General features: G+C 41.4%; 2 protein-coding genes across 3 annotated transcripts in view; both read left to right on the forward strand.

Moving 5' to 3' along the window:
• The first annotated feature begins 1,552 nt into the window (after positions 1-1,552).
• The window catches only part of dmrt1 (doublesex and mab-3 related transcription factor 1), a 29,510-nt gene continuing 4,957 nt past the window's right edge, over positions 1,553-26,105 (forward strand). The window contains exons 1-5 of one of the 2 annotated variants that reach the window (XM_084694886.1): positions 1,556-1,869; positions 2,708-2,879; positions 4,897-5,054; positions 7,945-8,116; positions 14,893-15,776. In XM_084694886.1, the coding sequence (XP_084551012.1) occupies positions 1,651-1,869; positions 2,708-2,879; positions 4,897-5,054; positions 7,945-8,116; positions 14,893-15,047 (876 nt within the window). In that variant the 5' untranslated portion in view covers positions 1,556-1,650 and the 3' untranslated portion in view covers positions 15,048-15,776. Of the gene's footprint in view, positions 1,870-2,707; positions 2,880-4,896; positions 5,055-7,944; positions 8,117-14,892; positions 15,777-26,105 lie in introns of those variants that run through there. The other variant, XM_084694887.1, reaches the window with a different exon arrangement.
• Positions 19,096-25,078, forward strand: dmrt3a (doublesex and mab-3 related transcription factor 3a). Its single transcript, XM_084694888.1, has 2 exons — positions 19,096-22,144; positions 23,462-25,078. The coding sequence occupies exons 1-2, from the start codon at positions 21,733-21,735 to the stop codon at positions 24,475-24,477; spliced, it is 1,428 nt and encodes a 475-aa protein (XP_084551014.1). The 5' UTR covers positions 19,096-21,732; the 3' UTR covers positions 24,478-25,078.

The raw sequence follows: 26,105 nt of genomic DNA on the forward strand, positions 1-26,105 counted from the left end.
TGTATAATATATTTGTAAAAAAGTATTTATGAAATGTATATTTTCTCCCTGGTTTGTCAGGGTTGATCTGATGTTGAAGGTAGATTTTCTGTTAACTAACTCCCTCTGCTGGTGTAGTAGTGTTTTATACCCACCATGCAATTCTTCAGTGCTGTTCTATACTGCAGTGATCTTCAACCCTGGTCCTCAGGGCCCACTGTCCTGTATGTTCTGGATGTTTCCCTGCTCCAACACGTTGATGATTCAAATGAATGGTCATCAGGCTTCTGCAGAGCTGGTGTATTGGAGCAGGGAGACATCTAAAACTTACAGGATGGTGGGCCCTAAGGACCAGTGTTGAAGACCTCTGCTACGGTATACTGTAAATTGCATTCCTAAAATGAACATAATAACTGAAGAGAAGTGCTGCTTTGCTGACCATCTTCATTCACCCACAACTGAGAAATTATAACATGGGGTCTTTTATTATGAAAAATGACTGCTGTGTCATATGTCATGTGCATCTTTTCCAGTGTGTTAAAGGACTGTCTGAAGTAGGTTTTGCACATCTGACAAATTTTCTGGATGATATTTTTAGAATTAAATGGTTGTTGTATCGATGTCTCTTTTGTTAAATGTGAGATAATAGAACGTTGTACATAAAGTATAGACTATAATTCTGTCATTTTCATGCAGTTTTAGTTTAAAATATGAAACAATGCACTGCAATAAATACATGTTAAAACAATAATAAATATTTCACAATCATGTTACATTTTGTTAAGGTGTCTGTGTGTAAATGCTAATTTATGGTTTCTCATTGGCTTGTTGACGGGCCCCAAATTTGAAGGCAGGAAGTATGTACTTCAGTCTACAAGTATAAAAACATGAAATGGCCAAAAGTATGTGGACACCTGACCCTCACACCAATATGGGCTTGTTGGACATCCCATCCCAAAACCATAGGCAATATAAAGGAGTTATTTCTGTATGGACCATAACGCATGGGGGCATGATCAAGTCAGTTAACAATAGGGACTGTTCTTCATGGTTTTGGCCCCTAGTTCCACTGGTGGCCACATTAATGTTAAAGCATTAAAAGGAGTTCGAGACAATTCTGTGCTTTAAACTTTGAGGCAATAATTTGGGGAAGACCCTATCTGGCCTGCATAGGTCACTGACCTGAACACAAACACATTGGGAATAAATCCTAATGCCACCTGTAAACCATGTTTAATCTCTAATCAGGTCTATGGTATAGGAATTGTTATCAGTATTATAAATTAATAATTGCTATTATTCTATATTCCTAGTGCTTAATAGTATTATTGTTTGTATAAACAGTAATTAATGGTTGTTAAATAGAAAGGAAAAAGATGTCTCACTTAAGACTTAAGACTATTACAGACCATGATATTAAGTTAAACACAAAGCTTTTGTGTTTAATGATATTCAGTTTAATATATGGTTAATAGACATGACTTTAAAAATAATTATACTGAGTAGACCCCACCTCCCCCATCATCAACATCATCCCCCACATGTCCCGATTCCTCATGAGTCATACTGTACTTAGTTGGAATGTTGCACTGGAATGTTGCAGTTGCCCAAAGTGTCAAAAAGGCGCGAGGACAATTGTTCTGAAGAGCGGACAGTGAACTAACGGCAGACATGAGCGACGAAGATCAAGCCAAGCAGCTATTAGAGTGTGTGGGAAGATTGTCCCCGTCCTCGAGCAAGAAAGCACCACGGATGCCGAAGTGCTCCAGATGCAGGAACCACGGTTATGTCTCACCGTTGAAGGGACATAAAAGATTTTGCAACTGGAGAGATTGCCAATGCCAAAAATGTAAACTGATTGCAGAAAGACAGAGAGTGATGGCTGCCCAGGTAATAAAGTTGTATATGCTAACAAGCTAGTTAAAATTATGTTTCAACTGTGTAAGTATGCAATAGTTACATTTTTCCCATTTGGAACAAATCACTTTATTTGTATTTAACGTTAGCGAGCTAGCGAACAGATTTAACGTCTGTTAGCTAGCTAGATGGATTATGGTTGTTTTTGTGGTTAGAAGAACTAGCCAATATTTCTTTATTTTAAATGTAAATCTAATTACCTTATTGACATTTGTTATTTTTTATTGTGTTTTCAAGGTTAAACATAACAATGGCTATTTGTTTACACGCAATTGATACAAATTGTTTAGCTAGCTAAACAACCACTTTGAAAGAGACACACGCCACGATGACGTCAAAAAGGTTGTCACATGTAGCTAGCAAGCAAACTCCAAATATCAAAATTGACTGCAGAACCTACTTTCTGATGAATGCATACACAGATACATAACAAGTGGTAGACCTTGGTAAGTAAATATTCTGTATACTCGTTTGTAGAACAACCCTATTAGGCCACACAATATTCAAAGACAAGATAGCGATGCGACGGAACATACATCATTGGCAGTCAATTAAAGGTTTATTGCTCATTAAAGTGCTTTAATCACAAAATAACATATAATGTCAGAACCCCATAAAGAATACATAGCAGGAGAATAACCTTTAATGTTTCCCATGGTTCTCAACTCTGATCGTCAGGGACCGGCTATCATGCATGTTTAGACGTTCCCCTGCTCCAACACACCTGATTCAAATGAATGACCCTTCATTTGAATCAGGTGTGTTGGTGTAATCGTTTAATTTCTGACTTTTGGCGACACCTTGTTTGCAGGTGGCTCTCCGCCGCCAGCAGGCCCAGGAAGAGGAGATGGGCATCTGTAACCCTGTCTCCATTTCCAGCTCTGAGATCATAGTGAAGAATGAGCCGTCAGGAGACTGCCTGTTTTCTGTTGGGGGAAGATCCTCGACCACGACGACCATGACTTCTGCTGCCTCTGCCTCAGGTCAGTCACAGGCCTGCTGCCTCCCCCTCTGCCTCAGGTCAGTCACAGGCCTGCTGCCTCCCCCTCTGCCTCAGGTCAGTCACAGGCCTGCTGCCTCCCCCTCTGCCTCAGGTCAGTCACAGGCCTGCTGCTTCCCCCTCTGCCTCAGGTCAGTCACAGGCCTGCTGCCTCCCCCTCTTCCTCAGGTCAGTCACAGGTCTTCAGCCTTACCCATGTGTTGTTCTTAATGGCAGAAACTACATGTAGGCCCAGTTTCCCAGACATAGATTAAGCCTAGTCGTAGACTTAAAAACGTTTTAAATGGAGTATATTTTAAAGATCATAAACAACAAGAGACTTGTGTTCCAGTGTGCTGGAATTGTAGAATATAACAGAGTTTTTGGTCAGAGCAAAAATGTCATTTATCTCTAAGCATAGGCAGATGCAAACTCATGCACAACAAGTCCTGTTGGCAGGCAGAACAACGTATAAAATTTAGCCAGGGATGTTCTACCAAAGATGCACCTTATCGCTTCCTGCAAGGGGTGTGTCCTCTTGCCAGTAAGGGCTGTAATAGATTTTTTCTCTGTATATTAAGTAGTTCACATAAAGCATGCTTTTAAAATGAAGCATCTTGTGCATTGTTGAATTATGGAAAGACATGAGAAATATTTCAGAATCAAAAATGCATTAAATTATATTCATCTCTTTCATGAGAACTTAAGTGTGGGAACATTGAAAATGAATGGTAGGGGATGTTAGACATGTAGGTATAACCTAAAGTAGAAATGCACAAGTCTCCATTACCTGATTTTTATGAGTTCCTGACCAATATGTTGCATAAGACGGTGACTGTGTGACAGATTTAATGTTGAACATCATGTTAGATCAATCTTGTTCTTGTACAATTGTTTAGAAAGTGAAAAACATACAGATCAGATTGAGAACGGTATTGAGCCTCTGCTCAACCATTGCATAAGGCTTTTGGGAAACCTTTCAAATATTTTTGCCTGAATAAATAAGGTTGGTTACATTTTCTGAAGTGGCTGTAAATGTCACATATTACATTTGAAATGTACTTTTCAGGCTCTCCTTGTCTAAATAATTTGTATTTATAAATTTAATTGTTCATCCATCAAAGTTTGCCAGTTAACTTTTGAAGTAGCTGACCGCATGTAAAACGTTTCCTATCTGTAATGAACATGGCTTCATATCAACCCTCCAGAAGGCCAGTGAGTCGCCAGAACAATACAGAAAGTAGGAAAGTTATAGATGAGGAGAGATTAGAACGGGGCACAGCCTCTTCCATCATCCTGTACAGTCGTCCTAGTGTTTGCGTGGCTGCTTGCTGGCCATATTTTGATTGCTTCTTGGCAAACTTTGAGAGACAGGCTGTTCTTGGTGGCCAGATAGGGGATTCAGGAGTGGAATACCAACTCGGTCAAGGTTGCCCACCCTGCCTAGCTTGTGCCACAGACACAGCTCTGTGTGTGTGTGTGTGTGTGTGTAGCTCGTCTGCCCCCCCCCCGAAAAAGGAGAGACACTGAAAGGAGTTGAGCACTCGCGATTATGAAAGACAAAAAGGTCAAACGGCTTGAGAAAAATGTGGCCTTGTTGATATGAAACGCTCTACAGATGATGTCTGATACTGGAATCATTGTTTTTTCCGTCAAGACCAACCTCCTGTCATTTTGTTTGTTCTGGCTAATGAAATTACGTTTTTTATTGCACTACCTTGATGATTATTACCAGTAGATGGTGCCATTTGTCAATCCTTTGCTTGAATACTTGTTTAAATCTTTATGGTTGTGGTCAACAATATCAGGCATTTCTGACTTTAACCCTTTATATGATCCGAAATAGGCTAGGAAAACAATTGGTATTGTATAGCAACCGATATCAAAAATCAAGTACCTGACTAACCAACTGTCACATGCTTTGCAATACATGACCACTACATAACCAATACTCGGTACATAAGCAGTATGGCGCTCAGTGTTTGGCATGACAGTCTTGTGTCTGCTCCGTACTCCCCCAGGCGCCCGTCCCCCACTGTCTCCCAGCCCCACAGCCACCAGCAGGGGCCAGCCTGAGGGGACGTCAGACCTTGTGGTGGATGCCTCCTACTACAACTTCTACCAGCCTTCCCGCTATCCGGCCTACTACAGTAACCTCTACAACTATCAGCAATACCAGGTGAATACAACTACATTACTGTGTACATACATCCCCCACCCACAATACCAGGTGAATAAAGCTACATTACTGTGTACATGTGTATCCCCCCCTCCCCCCCCCATAATTCACCTTTAAACCTTTCACCAGACTCATCATTAGGCTTTTGTCAGGCATGTTTTATGGTTCCCTCCACCAGCAGGGGGTTCTGTAAGATTCTCCTGTGTCGGGCATCATAAAAAAAAAGTCTTCACCAGCATGTCTTTCTGAGAGATTGTCCCATTTATTACTTTATCATTTATTGCTAGAACGTAAAATTGTGCATGTTCATCCTTTTAAATATTGGAACTGGAGAGAGGAGGAGGAGGAGGAGGGAGTGTTCTTAGTAGAATCCCAGCCATATACGCTGTGTTTCTGACACCCATCCTCCCCCCCAACAGTATATGGCCACCAGGATTTATGTCTAAATGTACCTTTGTGTGTCAGATCCGATTATGCATGAAACAGATTAGATCTATATTTCTTTGAGTGGGTTATTCCTCCACGGGTTGGTGATGGGCTGTGCTTTCACGGTGTTTGCACATTTGTGCTTCCTGATGGCAACATATTGTTCTGGGGTCACTGCCTCCGCTAACCTGTCTTCGTGCAGAAAAGCCTGAACTGCAAAGGTCAGTGATATTAGCTGTTGAAGTGGCGCAGGCGTGATTTGTGCTCCGTAAGAAAACCGGTCGCATTAGCATTTTTTTGAAATATTTAGCTATACTTGTAATTCATTATGATTGGGTTGAATGTTGAGCAGTGAGTTCTACAGTTATGTTGATTCCAGTGGGTTTCCTCAGATTAATGATTGGTATCAGAGACGGGGCAGGACTTGAGGTATTTTATCTCTGACGCCAATCGTCAATTAGCGCTATTTTCCAGAAAACGTTGACGGAAACAGATTAGTAGTTTGATAGTCCTGCATCCGGAGTGTTCTGGCCATATCTCAGACTGTTCCCACATAGAAGCTGAGGCAGAGTTTGTCACTGTCCTGTCGTCTTACAGCAAGACATCCCCACCCGACTCTCAACTGGAGCTCATCCACATCCAATGTGTCACTTTGAAGGTGAAAGGACAAAACTGCAACAATTTTTTTTTTTATGGCTTACTGGATGAAACAAAGTTTCTGGACATTAAAAACCGTGCCCCAAAGATGCTTGCTGTGTGTGTGTGTGTGTGTGTGTGTGTGTGTGTGTGTGTGTGTGTGTGTGTGTGTGTGTGTGTGTGTGTGTGTGTGTGTGTGTGTGTGTGTGTGTGTGTGTGTGTGTGTGTGTGTGTGTGTGTGTGTGTGTGTGTGTGTGTGTGTGTGTGTGTGTGTGTGTGTGTGTGTGTGTGTGTGTGTGTGTGTGTGTGTGTGTGTGTGTGTGTGTGTGTGTGTGTGTGTGTGTGTGTGTGTACAAACATTCTCAGTCATAAACTACAACAAATCCTCTCACAGGACGAAATGTAGCAGCCACTTGTCATCTGTTGTGGGGGCCATCTCTAAATCAAAGATGACACCAGACGTTGATGCCTTTGCCAAGAGAGATGACCAGACCCATTGATCACATGAACATTCCGGTAACCTAGACTGCAGGGTTATGGTGAGGGCAGAAGAGGTGCGTGTGTGTGATGGCTCTAATGCTTGTTTCAATGAGGTCCATTTTTAGTGTGATAGTTGTTTTTTTTGTTAGCGAGAGGCATTGCTGCGTGACTGAAGCGCAGGCCTATAAACGTGTCAGTGTTTGGCCTGCGCCGCTGTCGGGGAATAAAGAATGGGAGAGACCAGAACCACCATGCAGTGCCACATATCAGACAGGTACACCTTCAACAGAGGAATCCACACGTCCAGATAGAAGTCGGGCTTCTCTCATGGGGGGGGGGGGGGTCAGGAATGCTTGATGTAGATGTTGCGGAAAAGTGGAACTGCAACGCCTTGCACGAAAGTGCAATCTTAACTGCTCCTTGCAACACACTTGATTGTCTCAAGTCTTTAGTGGATATTTAGGTTCAGGGGGTACCCCTCTGAATGTTAAACTCTCTGTTAGGGTACTGGAGATGAACTGTTTAGTGTATACGAGCCACGATGAGTCATGTACGATGTTCTGTTGCGAACGTGTCTTGCAAAGTGTTCAAGCCAGAGCGTTTGTTTGAACCCGAGGGCAATCTCTCCCGTGTTTGTCACAGCCCAATACAAGTGCCAGGCGCAGCTCAAACAACAGTTTAGCTGTCCTGAGAAGTGATGGCGTGAACAACATGAGATGACAAATGACAGGCCGACAAAGAAATGGAAGTGAAATTGAAAACCCTCTTCAAAGTGTCCTGTGCCACTGAGTGAGTTGCCTGTTGAGGTTGTCCTGGGATTGGAGAAACCTGAACCGTTTGTTGCCGTCGCGTGTCCTGTGAAGTCAGCTAGGACTTCATACTTGTATTCCTCTCCTGACCTCCATTAGACCTTAATGGGTGATTTGATAGGCTTGTCAAAAAATATTTGCCGTTTTCATTCCTCTAAAAGGTGTTAAATCGCCAATGATCTTATAAACGGTTTAAATTGAAACTACGATGTCAAATTTACAATTTTTAGGAAGAGCCCTGTGACAACCTGTCCCTCTGGCTCCTGACCACATGGGCAGGCGTTATAGCAGCGGCCAGGGTTCGATTCCAGCCCCGGCCCTTGGCTGCATGACATCCTCTCTCTCCCCTGCCTGTCCTGTCTTTCTCAAACTGTCAGTATCAAATAAACTGTATAAAAAAATGCATATACCATGAGCCAGCACCGTTAAACTCATGATACTTACACATTTCTGTTCACTTTGTGGTCCAAACTTTTTAATGAGGGAGTACCAGATAACGTCTGTGCATGTTTGCTTGTGTCTCCTTGTTTGTCGTGCAGATTCCCAATGGTGACGGCCGCCTGCCCAGCCACAATGTGTCTCCCCAGTACCGGATGCACTCCTATTACTCTGCGGCATCCTACCTGAGCCAAGGTCTAGGGACTTCTGCCTGCGTGGCTCCCATCTTCCCCTTGGAAGAGAACGGCACCTGCTCCGAGTCCAAGTCATCCCGTGAGTAGCGATCACACAGCTACAGCGTCGAGTAACACGCTCGCGCTGCAAAGACCGATCGACAGTGTGTTCAGATCCCTTTTTTTCCCACACATTTATTGGTTACAGCTGAACTCCAAAGGTTCCTTGTAGATCTACGCAGAATACCACATAAGGAAAAATTTCTATTTTGTACACATTTATAAAAACTATTATAAACTATTTTGTGTATACATACCTATTATAAAATTATAAGTATTCAGACCCTTTACGATGACACTCATTGTCTACAACTAGATTGGAGTCCACCTGTGGTAAATCTATTTAATTGGACAATATTTGTAAATGGATAAGATCCCACACTGCTTGTCAGTATAAGAGTATCAGTACAAGAGCTCAGACCATGTTTAGTTCTTGCTCCTTTTAGAAAAGGCTGCATTCCAGGTCATTCAAAATATACTGTAACCTAAATCGTCCATCTCATCTGCATGCATAGTTAACTTTCACCCTTCACCATTCCGTAATGTCCATGATATGTTAGTTTTTTTGTAAAGTCATACTTAGTTTTTCCACGTGCCAATATTCTTGAGTGACCTTGCTGAACTGCACATTTTGGTGTTTTTTTTTGGACTGCTTATCAGAATAGAATACCCCTCCTTTGTACCACATCAACACCACTCAATGTTCTTTTCGTCACCAACGATAATGCCAGGACAACCAGTGCTTATGACTTGGCTCCCCTTAGCTTGAGTTGGGTCCTAGCCTGTGAGTGAGTGAGTGAGTGAGTGTGTGTGTGTGTGTGCTGTATCCAAACCTCCAGAACACTATGCTTTTCGAGCATGTAATGCATTCAATCAGGGCTCAATTATGTTTGCACAATCATGTTCACCCGCATCGACAATTCAATACCCTCATCGAAAAATCCCCATTTCTGTACCCCTGTCGATGTTTGGTTATCAAATGGTGTTATCGTGCTATCTGAACACTCTCTGTCGGGCCTGGAGGACTTAAGGACTGGGAACAGTCTGTGACTGGCTGAGGTGCCCCCCCCCTCACCCCCTTCCCGTGCGTTCTGCCAAACGGCGTCCATTGTATTTATCTCTCCTCCAGGAAGGGGTAATCAGTTGGCCAAATATAGGGAGCCAAATAACCTTCAGGAGTGCCATGCTGTCCTTTCTCCACCTGGCCTCCGCTGTCTCCGCAAAATTGCCTCTGGAGTTAGTGAGCGGGAACAGTTAAGATTTACAAACAATGATGAAGCTTGTCATGCGTCTTTCTCCATCCGTCACGCCGGGCGGAGGCGTGGGGCGGGGCGGGCCCGTCTCGGTGTTCTTCATAAAACCTAGCTCGCTGTGAAATACGCCCCTGCACGCCTGTTTACTGCCCCGAGCTCGTCAGCAGCGCGGCGCCGTAAATCGCCCGTGCGGGAGGTGACAGCGCAGTCTATCAACCCCCTCCCCCTTCCCCACCTCCCTTACCTCACCTCGCCACCTCCCCGCGATGGAGGCACTACCCTGGGCTTCCATGATGAGCTGCCCCTCCTGAGTTATGGAGGAATTTCAGTGTTATATGAGACAGCTGTGGGTTAGGGTTTGTTGTTCTTTCGGTTGTTTGAAGTCACGGGGTTCTTTTTCTATCAAAAGTGTTTAAAGTTGTCCCTGTTGGTGGGACGCGCAGGGTTATGTACTCTGGAATGTCTGTGAATGCAAGCAGAAACGTCCTTATTGTAGATGCGTCTGGTTTCAGACTTCAGGGTTGAAAGCTTTATCGATTCTAAGTTTGTTTTGTTATATTGGTGTGTGCCCAGGATGTACAGTCATTTAAATGCAAATCGAGCCTGGAGATATCGTAGATGTTAATCCTTCAAATCAATCGACCTGTTTGCACCCACTAAGTTAGAAATCCATTACTTTCTTTCCAGACTATATGCTATAGATTTTTGTCTGGTTCAATCAATAGTGTTCTGTATGTGAAATGAGTTTCTGCGTGTAGACCCAAGTCCATTCCAAGTTCTCTTGTCTTCAGAAAAAATCGCAGGTAGAGAAAAAAGACATTGGTGTTACAGAATGCTGCTGTACTTAGCATTCAGTAAGTGTTATTCTCTCCTTGTGTGTATTGACCTTACCTGTTTCAACTTTTGACTTGAGACTTTATTGTCCCCAAGGGGAAATTACTTTCCACAGCACTGTACGTCAGACAACGCCAGCACACAGTAACAACATACGATGACAAACAGAAGTTTAGCGTCTTCATGCAGTTGTCTTACGATTTATTTACACTTACACACACATTCTAACAATACATGTGGTAACATTTTATATTTTCTAAAAACGACCAATTCAAGAGATATGCAGTGATGGTTTTCTCTGTCATGTTAATGAGACTTCATTGGTTACGACAGTCTTGGAGTGTAGCGCCTTACTTCAAGACCATGCCATGAAAAGTGTCTGTTACCGTTGGTTCATCAAAGTTGTTGAAGCAATGCCATGGCCAACCAATAGAGGGCAACACATCAATACTGGCCCATGTGTGCATTATGAAAATAATGCTGATAAAGGGCACTAAACAAATCCTGCCTCATTTATTAGTTACACCTTGCTAATACCAGGTCGTAGACTCGAGACGGTGCTGGAAATTCCTCAAACATTTTTGCTTGTTGCCATGTGTCACTGCCAATTAGTCGTCTGCACATCTAAGATATGAATCCCAAAGGTGTTCAGTTGGATTCAAATCTGCTGACTGTGGAGGCCATTTGAGTGCCATGAACTCATTGTCATTTTCAAGAAACCAGTTTAGGATTATTTGAGCTTTGATGGCATGGCGCGTTGTCCTGCTGGAAGTAGCCATTAGAAAATCGGTGCGCTGTGGTCATAAAGGGATGGACATGGTCAGCAATAATACTCAGGAAGGCTGTGGCATTTAAATTATGCTCAATTGGTGCTAAGGGACCAAAAGTGTGCCAAGAAAATATCCCCCACGCTATTCCACCAGCAGCAGCCTGAAGTGCTGCTACAAAGCAGGATGGATCCATGTGTTCATACACCAAATGATGACTCCACAGTAAATGTGTCACATCCTTGTTTGCATTGTCTGTTTTACAATAACCAGAATGGTGGGGATGGCTAAGATGGCCCAAGCTAGCAACTACTTTTTTGTTGACATCTCTGTAATCAAAATGTAGCTCTGGGACATGCGTTAAGCAAGAGGCAGGAGATAGGCTTGTGTTCCTTGTAAAAAAACAAACAAAAATAAATAAAACATGCAGAGAATATGCTTGATTCTGTTTACAAAGTGTCTTTTATTTAGGGAAACTATAGGCAATTATTTCAAGAGGGCTTTGTATTAATTGTTTTAAAGTGGTGGATGTCAGTTTGGCACTTCCTTAATAATAATGAGGAAATTTATTATTTCCTCTCCAAAATAACTGAATACATTTGAATAATTCATTTGTTTCGTAGATCGAAAATCAAGTGTGGTGTTTTAGGCCATGTCACCCAACCCTTCTTCTACATGTAAGAAAGAAGCAGAGCTCATGTCTCCACTGGGACTCCTCACCAAAGCCCTGCCAGCCATCTCTTAATCAGCTGCTAAGTGAAAACCTATGGCAGGTTTTAGCTGCAGGGAACAGTATAGAATGTCTTCTGCACTACATTTTGCACGAGTGATTGGCTAAAAACATTGTAATTGGCTGCCATAGGCTCAAGCATTGTAGTGAGATTGTGTACAACAACTCCATTAACACCACACCTGGGGCTGTATATAGATTAAATGACTGTGGTGCTTCAGTGAGGCCCTCTTGTCTCTCTCACAGACACACACACACACTGCCCAGCAGGATGGCACTTCTAAAGAGATTAGGGACACGTCATGTTCCTTTTAACAGCTTCAGGCCAAGAGGATGTTTTCTGAGCCAAATCAGGGAAGCCTTAGGGTATTAACATTAAGTAACATTATGTCACTTTTGGTTATATTTGCCTTCTTGATTTCATACTTTTCTGATTTTGAGTTTAAAAGTAGTAACAGGATTTTGATAGTTCTGTAGCAATGCTGTTTGTGTTCGTTCATAATGGTATTTTGGGGTGGTTGTGTTATTTTGAATTTCATAGTGTGAACCGGATGATTGAAGCCCCTTGTCTTGGTTTCAGTTTGGTTCAAATGATCGGGACTGTTGGCGATTTGACAAAAGTGTGCGCCGCTTAATAATTTTGAAACAAGTCATGTATTCAAACTCATTTGGCGTTTCTCCCAAGAGGAATCTCTTCTAGTCATATTTCCCCGTAGTGATGCATTTACCTTTTTCTTCAGTCCCTTACTTTCCTTTGAATCTTTTCACTTGTAAAGAATGAATTATTGTTGTCATGAAAAGAGAATCCGACATTGATCAGCTACCCATCTTCATTATTGTTTATCCATAATGGTTTGACGTTTCACAGGAGAAGGTGGAAAGATAGACAGACAGGTCATTTTATGAGTTGATGGTGCACAGTAGCTGAGATGAACATTTAGCTCCGGCACAAGGCTAGGGTCCCGCCCCTCTGAGTCCCATCTCTGGGGACAGATTGGGTAACAATGCAAGAGTAGAGCTTCTTCTGTGTTTAATTAGCCTTTGACCCCATACTGATGTCTTGTGTCAGGCAGCGCTGACCAGTCACAACACTCACTAACGCACCGATAATGGGGATTTGACTGTCCACAGTTTACACTAATGGGAAACTGAAAGCCAGCATCCTTTTCAACAACTTTGCAAGAGAGCACGACCACATTTTCCTCCTCTGTTGACTGTGTTGCACAATTACTATCAGTAACATTGTCACTTTTTACTTCTCTTTTTGTTTTGATTCAAACCTTGACCCCCCCCCCCCCCCCTCTCTCTCTCTCTCTCTCTCCCGCCGTTGCTGTCCCGTCTGTCTGTCTGCATGCCTGCCTGCTCTTTGACTGAGTTTTCTGGGCCATTAAGTCCTGCCACTGCCCTAATGATGAGCGATACGCCCATGTCGTTCCCCGTAGAAAGAACGTGCATCTCTCTGAGGGTCGCCCTCCGTCAAGTCATGCCCTAGCCCCTTCGCTTTGTTGACCCTCTCTTGGAAGTCCAGGGCTAGTTTAATTTCTCTTAACATCTCATCATTTTAACAAGGCTAGTTGATTTGAGGCCAACCTTGCCATGAGACAGGAATCTCATAGTTTAAGATTCAAAATTCGTTTTTAAATATGGGTTATATATAATTTCATATGTTTTAAAAGATAAGGCAGTCAGTTAGTGTAAAAGGGGGAGGGTGCTGTTTGAAATGTATTCAAAGATTTTTGGAACAAGACCTCAAGTTTCAGGGAATCTAGCCTCTCTCGCATAAGGAGAACGGCAGGTTTGTGCACGTGCATTTGGTGTCCCCTGTCTTCCTGTGACTGTGTAGGCACTTGAGCCCCATGGTGAGGGCCTATCGAGCATGGATCAGACAGAATTACCATCTCTTCTCACATCTGGGCTTTTGTTCCCTCGTCGCAGTGGCAGAAATGATTGAGCTTCTTTCACTTACTTCCTCCCTCTTTCACGGGGCAGGGAGAGGGGGGGGGGGAAAAGCTTCCTTTTGTTAAACCACACAAAGACAGTTTAATAGTTTGGAAATCTTAGATAGCCCATAGAGACAAGGTACAAAGGGCAAAAGTTCATTTGAGAGTATATAAACCAGTGCCAAACATCTCCGACTGCTAAAGGCTGGCTTGTTTCACTTTTTTGGGGGGGGACACGTGGTTTTGAAGGGAAGTTGCAGACCACCATTTTTTTTATTTTACATGCATAGATGAGCAAAATAAGTACACTGGGATTTATTACTACAACTTATGCAAATATCTTATAATGAACTAAATTTATTTTAACTAACATGTCTGTTAGTTGAAAGCAGGGAGGTTTAGCTCCGACCATAATGTCATTAGGTTTGGGATTCCAGGTGAAATTGAGTTGCATATGCCACTGTGACAAAACTGTATACTATCGATGCCACATTCAGGCATGCCTTTTTCTGTGATCTGTCATGGCCAGAGGAGTCTGTCAGCCTGCCAGATGGTGATGCATTAACTCAACTCCAGAGACTGCACTCGTACTGTTCTCCAGTTAGATGGTGGCGAGTTTTACGTCACTCCAACCAACACTTGGCTTCGTACATGGTGGTCCACTTAATGGAGCTACCATAGGCTGTTTGAAACTCTTGTTGTAGGAAGTGTTGCAACCAAAGTCTTGGTGATTTGCTAAATGCTTCAATGCTAGTTGAAACCGGAAGGTTCATGTTAGGGTCTCTGTGAACACAACAGCAGACATTTCTGGAAAGTGAACGCAGGTATCCTGCTCCAAAGGTTAACACTTTCTCTCAACCCCAGGAAATGTAGGGACTAACTGTCTAGTTGGTACTGGGTAGTGTAAGCTACTATAATTTTTGTACTCAAAAACAACCCAACAGATTTGTAGAAAATGTTCTTGTATGTAATTTGATGTGCCGATGGTTATTGACATCTGTTTCAAAACTTCAGATATGAAAGTGCATATTAGACATTTGGGATAATATCAAGGTTATTTATAAAAGCTAAGATGGAGCCACCTATATAACTAAATGACAATTCAATAGCTTAAATGGAAATTAATACATGTGAATAATTAAACTAATTATCTCAACCAACCCATTTTTTATTTTTTTTACTTGGATTCTGAAATCAATTTGCAGGGAGCTACCAAACTCCCCTATTTGTTGGATGGGGCAGTAAAATATAGGTCAAACTTTGATCTCAGGATTGTGTCTTGTTTCCTTCAGCCTTCGCCCCCAGTAATGCTGGCGGCCATGACTCAGCGATGGGCTGCCTCTCCATCAACTCCCTTGTCAACTCGGAAGCTAAAAACGATTGTGAAGGTAACTCTGAGTCAGATACCTTCACTGTGGAGTCCATCATTGAAGGAGCCACCAAGTAAAGAGAGGGACAAAACTGCTTTTTGATACTTCTTTCCAAAATCAGTGTGTTCAAAGTATATTTATTTGTAGTATACACTGCATTTATTTCATTTTGTATGGGTGGTGGGTGGGGGTGGGGCAAAAAGATTATAATAAAGTTAACCAATGCTAAATGTGTGGAGCAAGCTAAAAAAGAAAATACAGTATTTAAAATATGAAGCATTTCAAGAGGAACTTCATTATCTGTACTTTTAAAAATTAAATTCTGTGAAACTGGTTCATTATAGCATGTTCACATATTAGGCAATTCTTTAAGCCTCTGGTGTTTGATGTTTTGAGCGAGATTTTTCGAAGAAAAAAAAAACATGACTGTGGAATAGTTCTTTTTCTCGTTAACATGAGAAAGAAGTAAAAAAGGTTGTCGTTTTTTTCTGTGGTTCTGTGACAGCAAATGCAAACAATTTGATGTTTGCAAAACAAATGTACAAACTACAAAATGTATTTCATAAACATAAGCCACTACTTGAGCAAAGTTTTCATAGTTGGTTTTTGATTGTTAATCAGTTGTTCCGTTTTTACCTTTCCTGTATTTAGACTCCATTACTGTTTATTGCAAGTGCTTTCATGTTCTGTCTTGAACTATAACATGGATTTTAGGCGAGTGGATTCAGTAAAACTTTTGTGGGGTCAAGGGCTGTATTAAAGGTTCAAGATTCTGAAACATGTAAAATAAACAGCAACTTGGCATCCTCCTGCTTTTTGACATAATGACATAAGTTAATGTGCTCAAAATAAATTGCAGCCTTTGTTGTAATCCACCTAAAAAATACTTTTTGGGTTATTTTTCATATTGTTGGATGAACGTGTTGATGTTTCACCAACACATTGTATTGATGTCATTGTAATATTTAATATCTTTTAATCAAAAGGAGATCACAACATTTGGCTTTTGTCCCAAAACTATATGTTGCTGTAAATTACAAAAGCCAGCATGCCAACTGATACTTTAAAGCATGGTATCCTCTGCAGAAATATGCCATAGTATTGGTTTAGCCAGTAATTGCGTGAACAACAGAAATCAATCATGTTGCCTTTTTCCAACACAGTGAGCACGAGATGCTTATTTATCGTGTCCACCAAATTAACATCATTTGCATTTGTATTGTGCATATGATCTCTGCCCATCTTGAAGCTACAGTTGTACAGTAGAACCATCTTAATCCTGCCTTGTAATTCTCTGCAACCTACCTTGTTGTAAGTCAACTACAGTATCCAATCATTCCAGTCTATTGTGTAAGGGATTGAACACTATTAATTCCCTTTTTTATTGCTGGACTGTGTTCAAAAGGAAATACCAATATAGTATACATCCCTTTAAATTGTTCATTGTTCAGGTTGCACTGGCATATTAAGTCTAGGAAATTGTCTGCTTGATTAACTTCTGAAATTACTTTTGTCAATGACAGTATTCAGCTTTACTGTTATGCAAGTTTCAAGTGAATTCATTTTTAATTACATGTTCAAGAACATTTTTAGTTATGGTTATATTTTAACACCAGCAGCATATGTTATAGTTTATGTATAGCTTCAAGTTTGGAAAAAAATTACATGTTTTAGATGACTTAGTGTAACCGTTTGTGTGAGGGACCATGATATAAAACAGAAATGGAAATTTACTTGTATTTTGTTTGCACTGCGCTTTGAAAACATTCATTTGATTCTGCCCTATCTGTTGCAATCAATAACCCAACCATCTTGTTTTTTTATTAAATGCACTTACTCTTAATTTCATCCACCAGTGGTTTTAGAGAGAATAATGTGGAGTTACCTATATGGCTTTGACATTATAAATCACTTCTCAAGACCAGATTGTACAGCAGTATCGATTGATCCTGATATATCACAGAAATTTATTGTCACTTCTGTTTTCAATTAAAGATACAATCAGTCAGATAATGACTTAATTGGATTTTACAGAAGATTGAGTTTTATTGCCGTGTGCTTTACGAGTTTAGTTAAAGAAGGCCATTTTATCAGTGTCAGGGCTGGCTGGCTGTCTGAAGTCCCCTTCTGTAGCGGCTCTCTACCTGTGCAGAGCCGGGGGAGAAAGTGTCACAGGATTGGTTTTCCTTGAGCTGCCCTACGTTCATGACTCATGTCTCTGCAAGTGATCGATAAAACCTGCTGGCATCCCCCTGACACTGCCTGTCAGAGTGGCAGTATCAGGGGTTATCTGGGTGTGTGGAGCACAAGGACATCAGTATTGTCCTCATGTTGTGCATCCTAACCATTGTGTGCACTTTAAAACAAACCCCCAAATTGTCAACTTTAATCAATTTGGAATACGTGTTAAAATGTATAATTACGGTGGTCAGTATTCCATGAAAGTTGAATTATGCCTGTGATGTGTAATTGTTTGGTTCAGACGTTCGTTGTTAACAGATTTACAGGATGTGATGGGCGTTTCTTTTTATTTTACTCATGTCTATACAGGTCAGGTCATTATTTTTAGTAAGTAGTCTTACTTTAATTTGACAATAGTTAATTATTTAATTTGTGTGAGAACATATACTATTTACTTAACACATACTACATTATTTGATCATTGCATTAGAGTGACTATAGTGACTATACTGTAGTTTTCTGTAATGTCTTGTCACCCTGTCCCTCAGATAACCTATACTGAAATTGCTTACATTAGCATCCAGTTCAACTCTAGCACAAATACACCTTCTCTTCCCCTCAGTAAAGCACTAGTTTAATTTACTTTCTCTTATTCACTTTCACTCACTCACATTTTAGTATGCGGTCTGGTTGTATTCCAAGTTTACAATGATGAAAGCAGTTGCCTGCCTGTCATTCCAAATGAGTGTCACTATTTGTTTGTGTTTATCTCAGTCCTATTCACAGAATTGATAGGACTGGATAGAATAAACCTCGACCATCCCTCTTGTAAAAGAATTATGGAATTTAATAAAGGAAGCATCTGGTATGGAAATAGTTGAGGTCGTTTCTTGGTTGATAGTAAGGCGCGACCATTGGATAAATAGAGGCTTGAGGCAGCGGACTGTGGTTTATCAGGCTACCTCTGTGCAGTCATGTTAGATTGAAGGACAGACGGTTCTCTGGCTGTAAATGTCTGTACCACAAGAGCCAAGCACCAATAAACAGGTGATACTAGACAAGCTAAACCAACTTACGGGTCCAGTGTTGCCATTGTGCGTCCCCAGACAATCTGGGATGCCCAAATGGTTGCCTACTCGGGGCATGCGCGCGTCACGGACCATGTTATGAACGTCTATGATGAAGTCCGGGGTGCAATCTGAGGGCTTCGGAAAGCCGTCCCAGACACCAGGGGTTTTCAAACACGTTGGATAGTCCAGGCGCCGGGGTTTGAGCAATGTCAGAAAACGTTTTATTCTATAATCTGTGCAAAACGCGAGTGTGCTGGCTACTTTAAGCGGGCATTCTTGTTTGGCCTTCATTAGCTGTCCCCCACAGTCACGTTTCATTTTGGTTTTCGTGTGACAACATGCTCAGAATCCTCACCACCAATTCACAATGTGTTGTGTGTGGCCCTGTGTGTAGCCCTTTGTGTGTTCTACTTTGTAACAAGTGTGCTCCCCACTGTGTCCATGTAGTTGTGTGCATGGCCCAAATATTTATATATATTTTTTACATGCCTTCATGATGTTACGAGCATTTGTCATAATGTATGCTAGAACGCTGGAAATATCAATATGCCGTATTCCTCCGTTTGCTTATTCGTTTTTTTCTATTGCAGTTTTTAAAGGATGATGCTGTTACTTATGAATGTAAATACAGCACTATGCATTAAGGCCACTGCATATGTTTGGATCAAATATAACACCATACAACAGCCGTTAAGGATAGCACACCGACAGGTTTTCTCTCAGGGTATGACACGGTACTGACAGGGATCCTACAGGTCGCGGCAGACTGAGTGATGCCCAGACATCTGTCCTGTGAAAAGTCCTGCTAATTCAGACGTCCTGCTTGTTCCTGAGAGCACCGCCTCTAAGCGTATTCAATTCATCTCTCACGCCTCTCTGACAGAGCTATTCAGGCCCGGCTACACCCACAATATTTCACTATTCACACACTCAATTGGCTGTGCAAACCTTATGTAGTTTCGCTTTTCGTCTATTTGTACAAATTGTTTTAGAAAATTCATCAGCCGGCATAGCAGTGTTAAATGGATTGTGTAGAAGAGGCAGGAAGAGACTTATGCCAAGTCCTCTCTTTAGTACATATTTCAATATAAAACAGGGAACACTACTGTGTTAACACTTAAGCATCAAAGAACCATTGTGATATATTGTAGGTCAATGAGAGAGAGAGAAAAAATGGAATGCCTAAATTACCAGACAAAAACTCAAATGAAAATGTTAATGTGAAACACTGCAGTATACATTCACAAAGATTTAAATTGACAGTTAATGGTATTGAGAGAATAGAAACCATACGTGTGTTGCTGATATAGCATGGTAACGTTAATTACAAGGTATTGTGGTGCACCTATTTTGTTTTGTATAGCCTACTGAATATTTTGTCCAAATGAAGGGTGCACATCTTTAAAGGTGTTGCTAATGCCGGGCAGAGGGTAGGCTACTACACAATTTTTGCCACCATAGGGATGGTTCAGATAGATTTGAGATCAGTTGCCTTATTGGGGTGCGCACGCGTCACCGACCCTGATATGAACTTCTGTGTTGAATTCAGAGGCGCGATTTGGGGCTTTGTAAAGCCGTCACAGACGCCCGGGGGTTTTCAAACGTGTTTGATATTGCAGGTACCGTCATCAAGTTTAGATCTTTTATGTTAAACAAATATTCTACTTTCTGTACAAAACATGAATCCGCTGGCATGAAGTTCTTTTTTTTCATACTTTCAGTCACGTTTCCTTCTTGTTTTCAAGTGACAACACGCATATAATCTTCACCACAAATGTTAAATACCTGTGGTGTGTGGCCTCCTTTGTGACAAATGAAGTCTGCACCCCCTCTCCGTTTTCCAAGCAATGAATGTTATTATGCTGTGCATGGCCCACATATTTTAACATGCTTCATTTGGGTGCAAAATTACAATAAGCTTACGTAGGCTAAAACATCTGTCAAACGTTAATTTAATTGCCAACTTTTAAGGATATCCTCGATAATTATTAATATAATTAAAATTTAAACCAATATGGACACAAGGGCTAAAGTAAAATGTTACAAAAGATGCACACGGACCCACAGGAAAACATAAATTAATAAAGCGTGGCCTGTATTTTCTTTTAACTCGTTCATCGAAAACTAGAGATTTTCTTTTCTTTTACATTAACTTAGCCTAATTTAAGGATTCTAATATCACTAAACTACAGCACTGTGAACAGGTCACAACATTACATTATTTTAGTATGCACAGCTTATATTAGAGGGGACATTACATTTATTTAGGTTGATGTGTTTTACACTCTACTAACGAACAACATAAATAATTTTACTATGCATTGTCTTACAGCCGTTCATCCACCGCTGCCTCCCACTCCTACGAATTTACGCGGCCTGCACAAAATGTAAAAGCATTATAGTCACCTTGAAATTTCCTCTGCAATTTTCCAATTAAAAGCTTAATAGCCCTGTAGACAGGGTTCATGTGGTGAAGTTTACCGTGGCCACTCTTCTCAAAACCGAATAGCTTGGATCCCATTACTTGCTTGAATAAACCTTTTTACCGTCAGAAGTGGGACGCGGGGTTGTCCAGTGTTGTGTTTCAATGGCCTCAATAATGTGAGGTGAAAGGGACATATAGCCACCCTAAATATTTAATCCTCGGTCCATTTTTAATGATCAACATTTTAAGGGCTTGCTAGATCTAATACCCAAAAAAAATGCATGTTTTTTTAAGTCGATAAAAGAGTGGTCATTAGGCAATATTCGTTGGAAAATAATGATGGGCCCACCCTTTAAGTAGGTTACCATTAAAACACGTTATTTGGACCATTGCATTGAAATGTGGGTAAAATAGAAAGTAAACGTGTATTACTTTAAAGACATGTTGCAGGCATGTGTTTACATCTGCTTACAAATAAGATGCTCTCATTGCTCTTTAGGTCTAACTTTGGATGCTGTCTAAATGCTAAACCCGATATAAGCTATATAGCACTAGGCCTATATATATATAGCACTGTGCGAAATCGGGCCCAATTATAAGGAAAACATGCTGTCATATGCCCATTTGTGTATTTAATCAACAACAGATAAAAATGCATGCACCCATCGCCTTGTGGGTCCTCATTTATTGATGATTGCGTATGAGAATAAACATTGATGGCGTATTATGTATTCTCCAATTAAAGGAACCATTTAGGCTAGTCAACATTTAGTTAGGTTGCATGCGTCAATGAGAACGTATAGAGTACAGTAAATGAGTGTCTCCCTTAAACTTGCTTTGCAAGTATTAGTGTTGCTAGCCTATTTGGTTACCCGTTCTCATGAATGCGTTTCAGATTGTATGATGCGTGTGTTTATTGCGAGCAGAGGTGGATCCTAGCCTACAATCCAGCATCTCTCATCATGCGTGTAGCGAGCCGCTAAGGGGTTTGATCTTTTGACTGGTGGGCTGACAACACTCTTCACCACACATTATCAGATGCACTTGTGCCTCCAGCTTTGACTAGCGAGCGCCTCGTGTGAAAAAATGAATGGCTACGGATCACCCTACCTCTATATGGGGAGCGCCGTGTCCCAACCACGAGCACCTCTGCAGAGGACCCCCAAGTGCGCGCGATGCAGGAACCATGGGGTGCTTTCCTGGCTGAAGGGACACAAGCGCTACTGTCGTTTCAAAGATTGCACCTGCGAGAAATGTATTCTCATCATCGAACGACAAAGGGTCATGGCCGCACAGGTTGCGCTGCGGAGGCAACAAGCAAACGAGAGTTTAGAGAGTCTCATCCCGGAGTCTCTGAGAGCCCTGCCCGGCATGTCTGTGCCCGGGGGCGCTGAGGTGAACCAGAGACCCCCGTCGCGCACCGGGGACTTAGACCTGAGATGGACTACAGAGCAAGCGGCGAATACCCAACTTGTCGCCGGTAAGAAATGCTTTTGCAGTTTTATTTATTAATTCAATCCTAAGATCTGACTAGCCTATGCCACAATGACTGATACACTACTTCTACTATTTTAAGTGGTTGACGTATTGAAAATACTCCAATGATTATTATACTCAGTTATTGCATCAAAGGTGTTATAAATTACATTATTAGTATTAGTAAACAATGCCTGATTTAAAAGGTATCTCAAAATACATCGAATAAGTCCTTAATTCCTCCATATATTGTAAACAAAAGTTTTTTAACCTTTCATTATTATGTTATTGTTAATATTGCAGCGATTATTGTCAATATTTGCTGAGGCTATGTTTCATATTCTGTAGGTCTAAACCATAATTTGTATGAAGCTCACCTAAAATACTGAAAGTGACATAATGAAATGAAAATTGTGTAACTATTTCATAGGAAGGAACCTTTAATTGTGTTTTTGTCCTGATGGTATTAGGCCTTCTATGTGGTCACAGATTGACTTATTCATAACTTATGATATCAGTAACCTTAAGCTTCCATCAGTGTTCAGGAGTAAGGCTTGCATACTTTAATCATCGTGTTCGTATTCTGATCCATTGAAAATTGTTGCATCAACTTTGTACAGTAATATAGTATCAGTTTATTGCAAGTGGATTCTCATGCCATATTTCTAATTACTGATTCGTTAACTAACATTCCCTAAATTCCTGAGGAATAGCTGATTGTACTTTATATTCTTTTGACCTTCAGCTTACCTAGATATTATATAAGACACTTTAGCAGGGGAAATTGCCGTTAGCTAATTTATAATTGACGAGTACACTTCAGTGAGTTAAAAGATTACAGTAAACAGTGCTGGACAGGGTAGATGGAATGTAATCAGCAAAAAATTTGCAGGAAGTCAACTTCAAGTGAAATGTTACCAAACAACAGGCAGTCAGTTTACAAAATGTGGTTAAAAGGTATTGACTGGACACTCCTCACAGGTCAGCACTTTCTGCTAATAGCTTTGGAGAGGGAAAATCCTCATAAATCACAATGTCGGAAGACAAATTTATAACTTACAACTTGCATGTTGCCAATTTCTTTGATAAGGTTTGAATAGATCCAGTCATGTCATTAAACCTCAATTAAGTGCTTGTAAAATATGTATAATGTGTAAATGTCTGTAAAATAGTATGTTCTCCTACATTTTTTTGTTGTTGAATTATATAATCATGGTCTTAAAATTCAATTCAATGTTTATATTTGATCCGCTAGGATGTTTAGCAAAATACAAAAGAGAAGACGGATCTAAAACATGAAAAATAAGAACTCTCGCTTATTCTCTCTCTTCTGTTTTAGATCTGAATGAGGATGTGTCTGGCGAGCAGTCTGGAGGTGAAAATGGGGGGACTTCCAGCGAGAAGGAGCAAGATCCTAGTAGCTCCCCCGAGGGCTCCAAACCAAACTCCTGCTGCAACCAGGAGCCCCCTGACATCCCTTCCCAGCCCGAGGAGGGAGGTTACACCTTATCCAAAGTCTGCACTGCCGAGAGGGAGCCTAAAGGCGAGAGCCCTCCCAAGTACCCTGGAGAACCGAACCTGCTGATCGAAGGTCTTTCTGGGTCTGTCTCTCTACCGTTCAACCTCCGAACCAATCGTCCCCCACTGGAGGTCCTCAAGAAGATCTTCCCTGCTCACAAGCCCCCTGTCCTGGACCTAATCCTCAAGGGGTGTGGAGGGGACCTGGTGGGGGCCATTGAGGTGCTTTTGTCGAGCAGGACATCAGACTCCAGCCGGCACCCCGACTCAGACTCTCACTCTGACACCCTCATGCTTCCCTCCAACGGCCATCTCTTTGAACACACCCTGGGGTCCTACCACCCCATGTCCAGCTCTGCCAAGTGGTCGGTGGGCTCAGCGTTCCGGGTGCCCGAGTCTATCCGCTTCTCCTCCGACTCGCCCTCCAGCATGGTGCCCGCGGGCGCCCTGGGCATGCCCCTGCAGCATCCTTCCTTCCCCCAGCCGCCCCGCTACCCGCTCATGCTGCGCAACTCGCTCACGCGCTCCCAAGCCAGTCCCTTCATGCACAACGACGTGACGCTCTGGAACACCATGACTCTGCAGCAGCAGTACCAGCTCCGCTCCGCCGCCCAGTACGTCTCCTCGTTCGCCCCCTCCGCCGCGGCAGCCTCTGGGGGCGGGGTGTTTCGTGGTTCCCCCGTGCTGTCGTCCCGATCCCCGGAGGACCACCGGATCATCATCCAGGAGGACGGATGCCCGGTGGTCAACCCCAAACCCAGCATCTACGCACCGGAGGAGGAATACGATGAGCGGTCCGATTCTTCAGACTCACGGATCTTAAACTCCTCCACCTAATCATGAATGAATACTGCTATATGGCAATGGAGACACCAAAAAATGTATTGGGATGAAGATCAAATGAGTTTTATTGCAAGAAATATATTGAAAAGGGTACTTTTTGTTTTTTGGACTTAACTTAAGCAGCTGCCTACTTGAATGTTGAATAGATATTATCCTGTAACATTATGTTATCATGGTATTTATAATATATCCAGTTAGCAAATGGATATGACCAAATTATTAATGTAAAAGTAAACTTGTGTTGTGAAAATCTTCATCTCCAGTATGCATGTGTGAAACTGAAATGTAAAGATCCTCAGTAATGCATGTCAATAGTATGCCATATAAACCTTGGTAATGCCACATTGTTATTAATTTATCCACCAAATAATATAATAAAATATGTTAAGATACCAAGTATTTCTGGATGTTTAACTATTTTGCTGGATGCTGTGCACATGCTGCACTGTGGTTTGAAATCTTATAATATTATAATCCCACTTATTAAATATCAACTCGTATTTTCTGTATTTTATTTGTCTGACAATGCATACACTCAAATGGTGTACCGTTGATAACATGTCTTTGTATAAGAAATAATAAAATGGGTGGCCAAATCAATTTCCAGACCACTAAAAATTGGCTATTTAGGAAGACAATTTGATGATTTGCTTTTACTGAAGTTTTAAACCCATCATCAGATCAGTCGTAACATTTTTACATTACTAATCTGTGTTCAATTATGTTGTCCTCGGCCAATATAATGTTGTCTTGGTACTTCCTGATAATTGCCTATATATAGACTTGCACTCATCCCCAATAACACATTCTCAGCTGAACATATAGTTTGTGCTTGCAAAGTGCAGTTAGAAAATATTCACTTATATCATTTTAGCACAATTCAAGAGAGAAATATTATATTTACATAAGTATTTAGACTGTCTACTCAGCACTTTTAATTTCCTTCAAATTAATGTTTACAGTCTTGACTCTTCTTCTTTGAGTTTTTTGGAACTGGTTTCCATAATGCAGACCATAGTCTCCCAGTCTGTAGGGACAGGTGATGAGGAGTGCCTGAATTCCTCCAGACATCACATTTGGCATTCAGGCCAAGAGCAGTTGTAAATCTTGATTATCATGGCTTGAGGGTCCTTTAGGTGCCTTTTGGCAAACTCCAAGTGGGCTGTCATGTACCATTTATTAAGGAGTGGCTTCATCTGGCCAAGCTATCATAAAGACCCAGATGGTTGAGAGTTGCAGAAATGGCTGTTCTTCTGGAAGGTTCTCCAATCTCCACAGAGGTCCTCTAGAGCTGTCAGTCACCATCTGGATCATAAATGGAAACAAGATGCACCAGCGCTCAGTTCTGAGTGTCACAGCAAAGGAATTACTGTAACTGTTGTAGTTCTGTTCTGTATTTCTATTTATTGATGAGGAAAACAGTGAGTCAACATGTTAAATACTCATGTACTGCTAAACAAACAAATCCTGATTCAAATGCCTTTAATCAATTTTAAACATAAGGGTGACATATTTGATAACACTTTAACAACAAAATGTGGAATGAGGGAAAGGGTCAAAATGCTCTCAGAATGACTGCGTTGACTACATTTTTATTTACAAACAACATGTTTTGTGAGTTT

This window comes from Hypomesus nipponensis, chromosome 28, assembly GCF_054491055.1.
Source record: "Hypomesus nipponensis isolate SF chromosome 28, ASM5449105v1, whole genome shotgun sequence".
NCBI lineage: Eukaryota > Metazoa > Chordata > Actinopteri > Osmeriformes > Osmeridae > Hypomesus > Hypomesus nipponensis.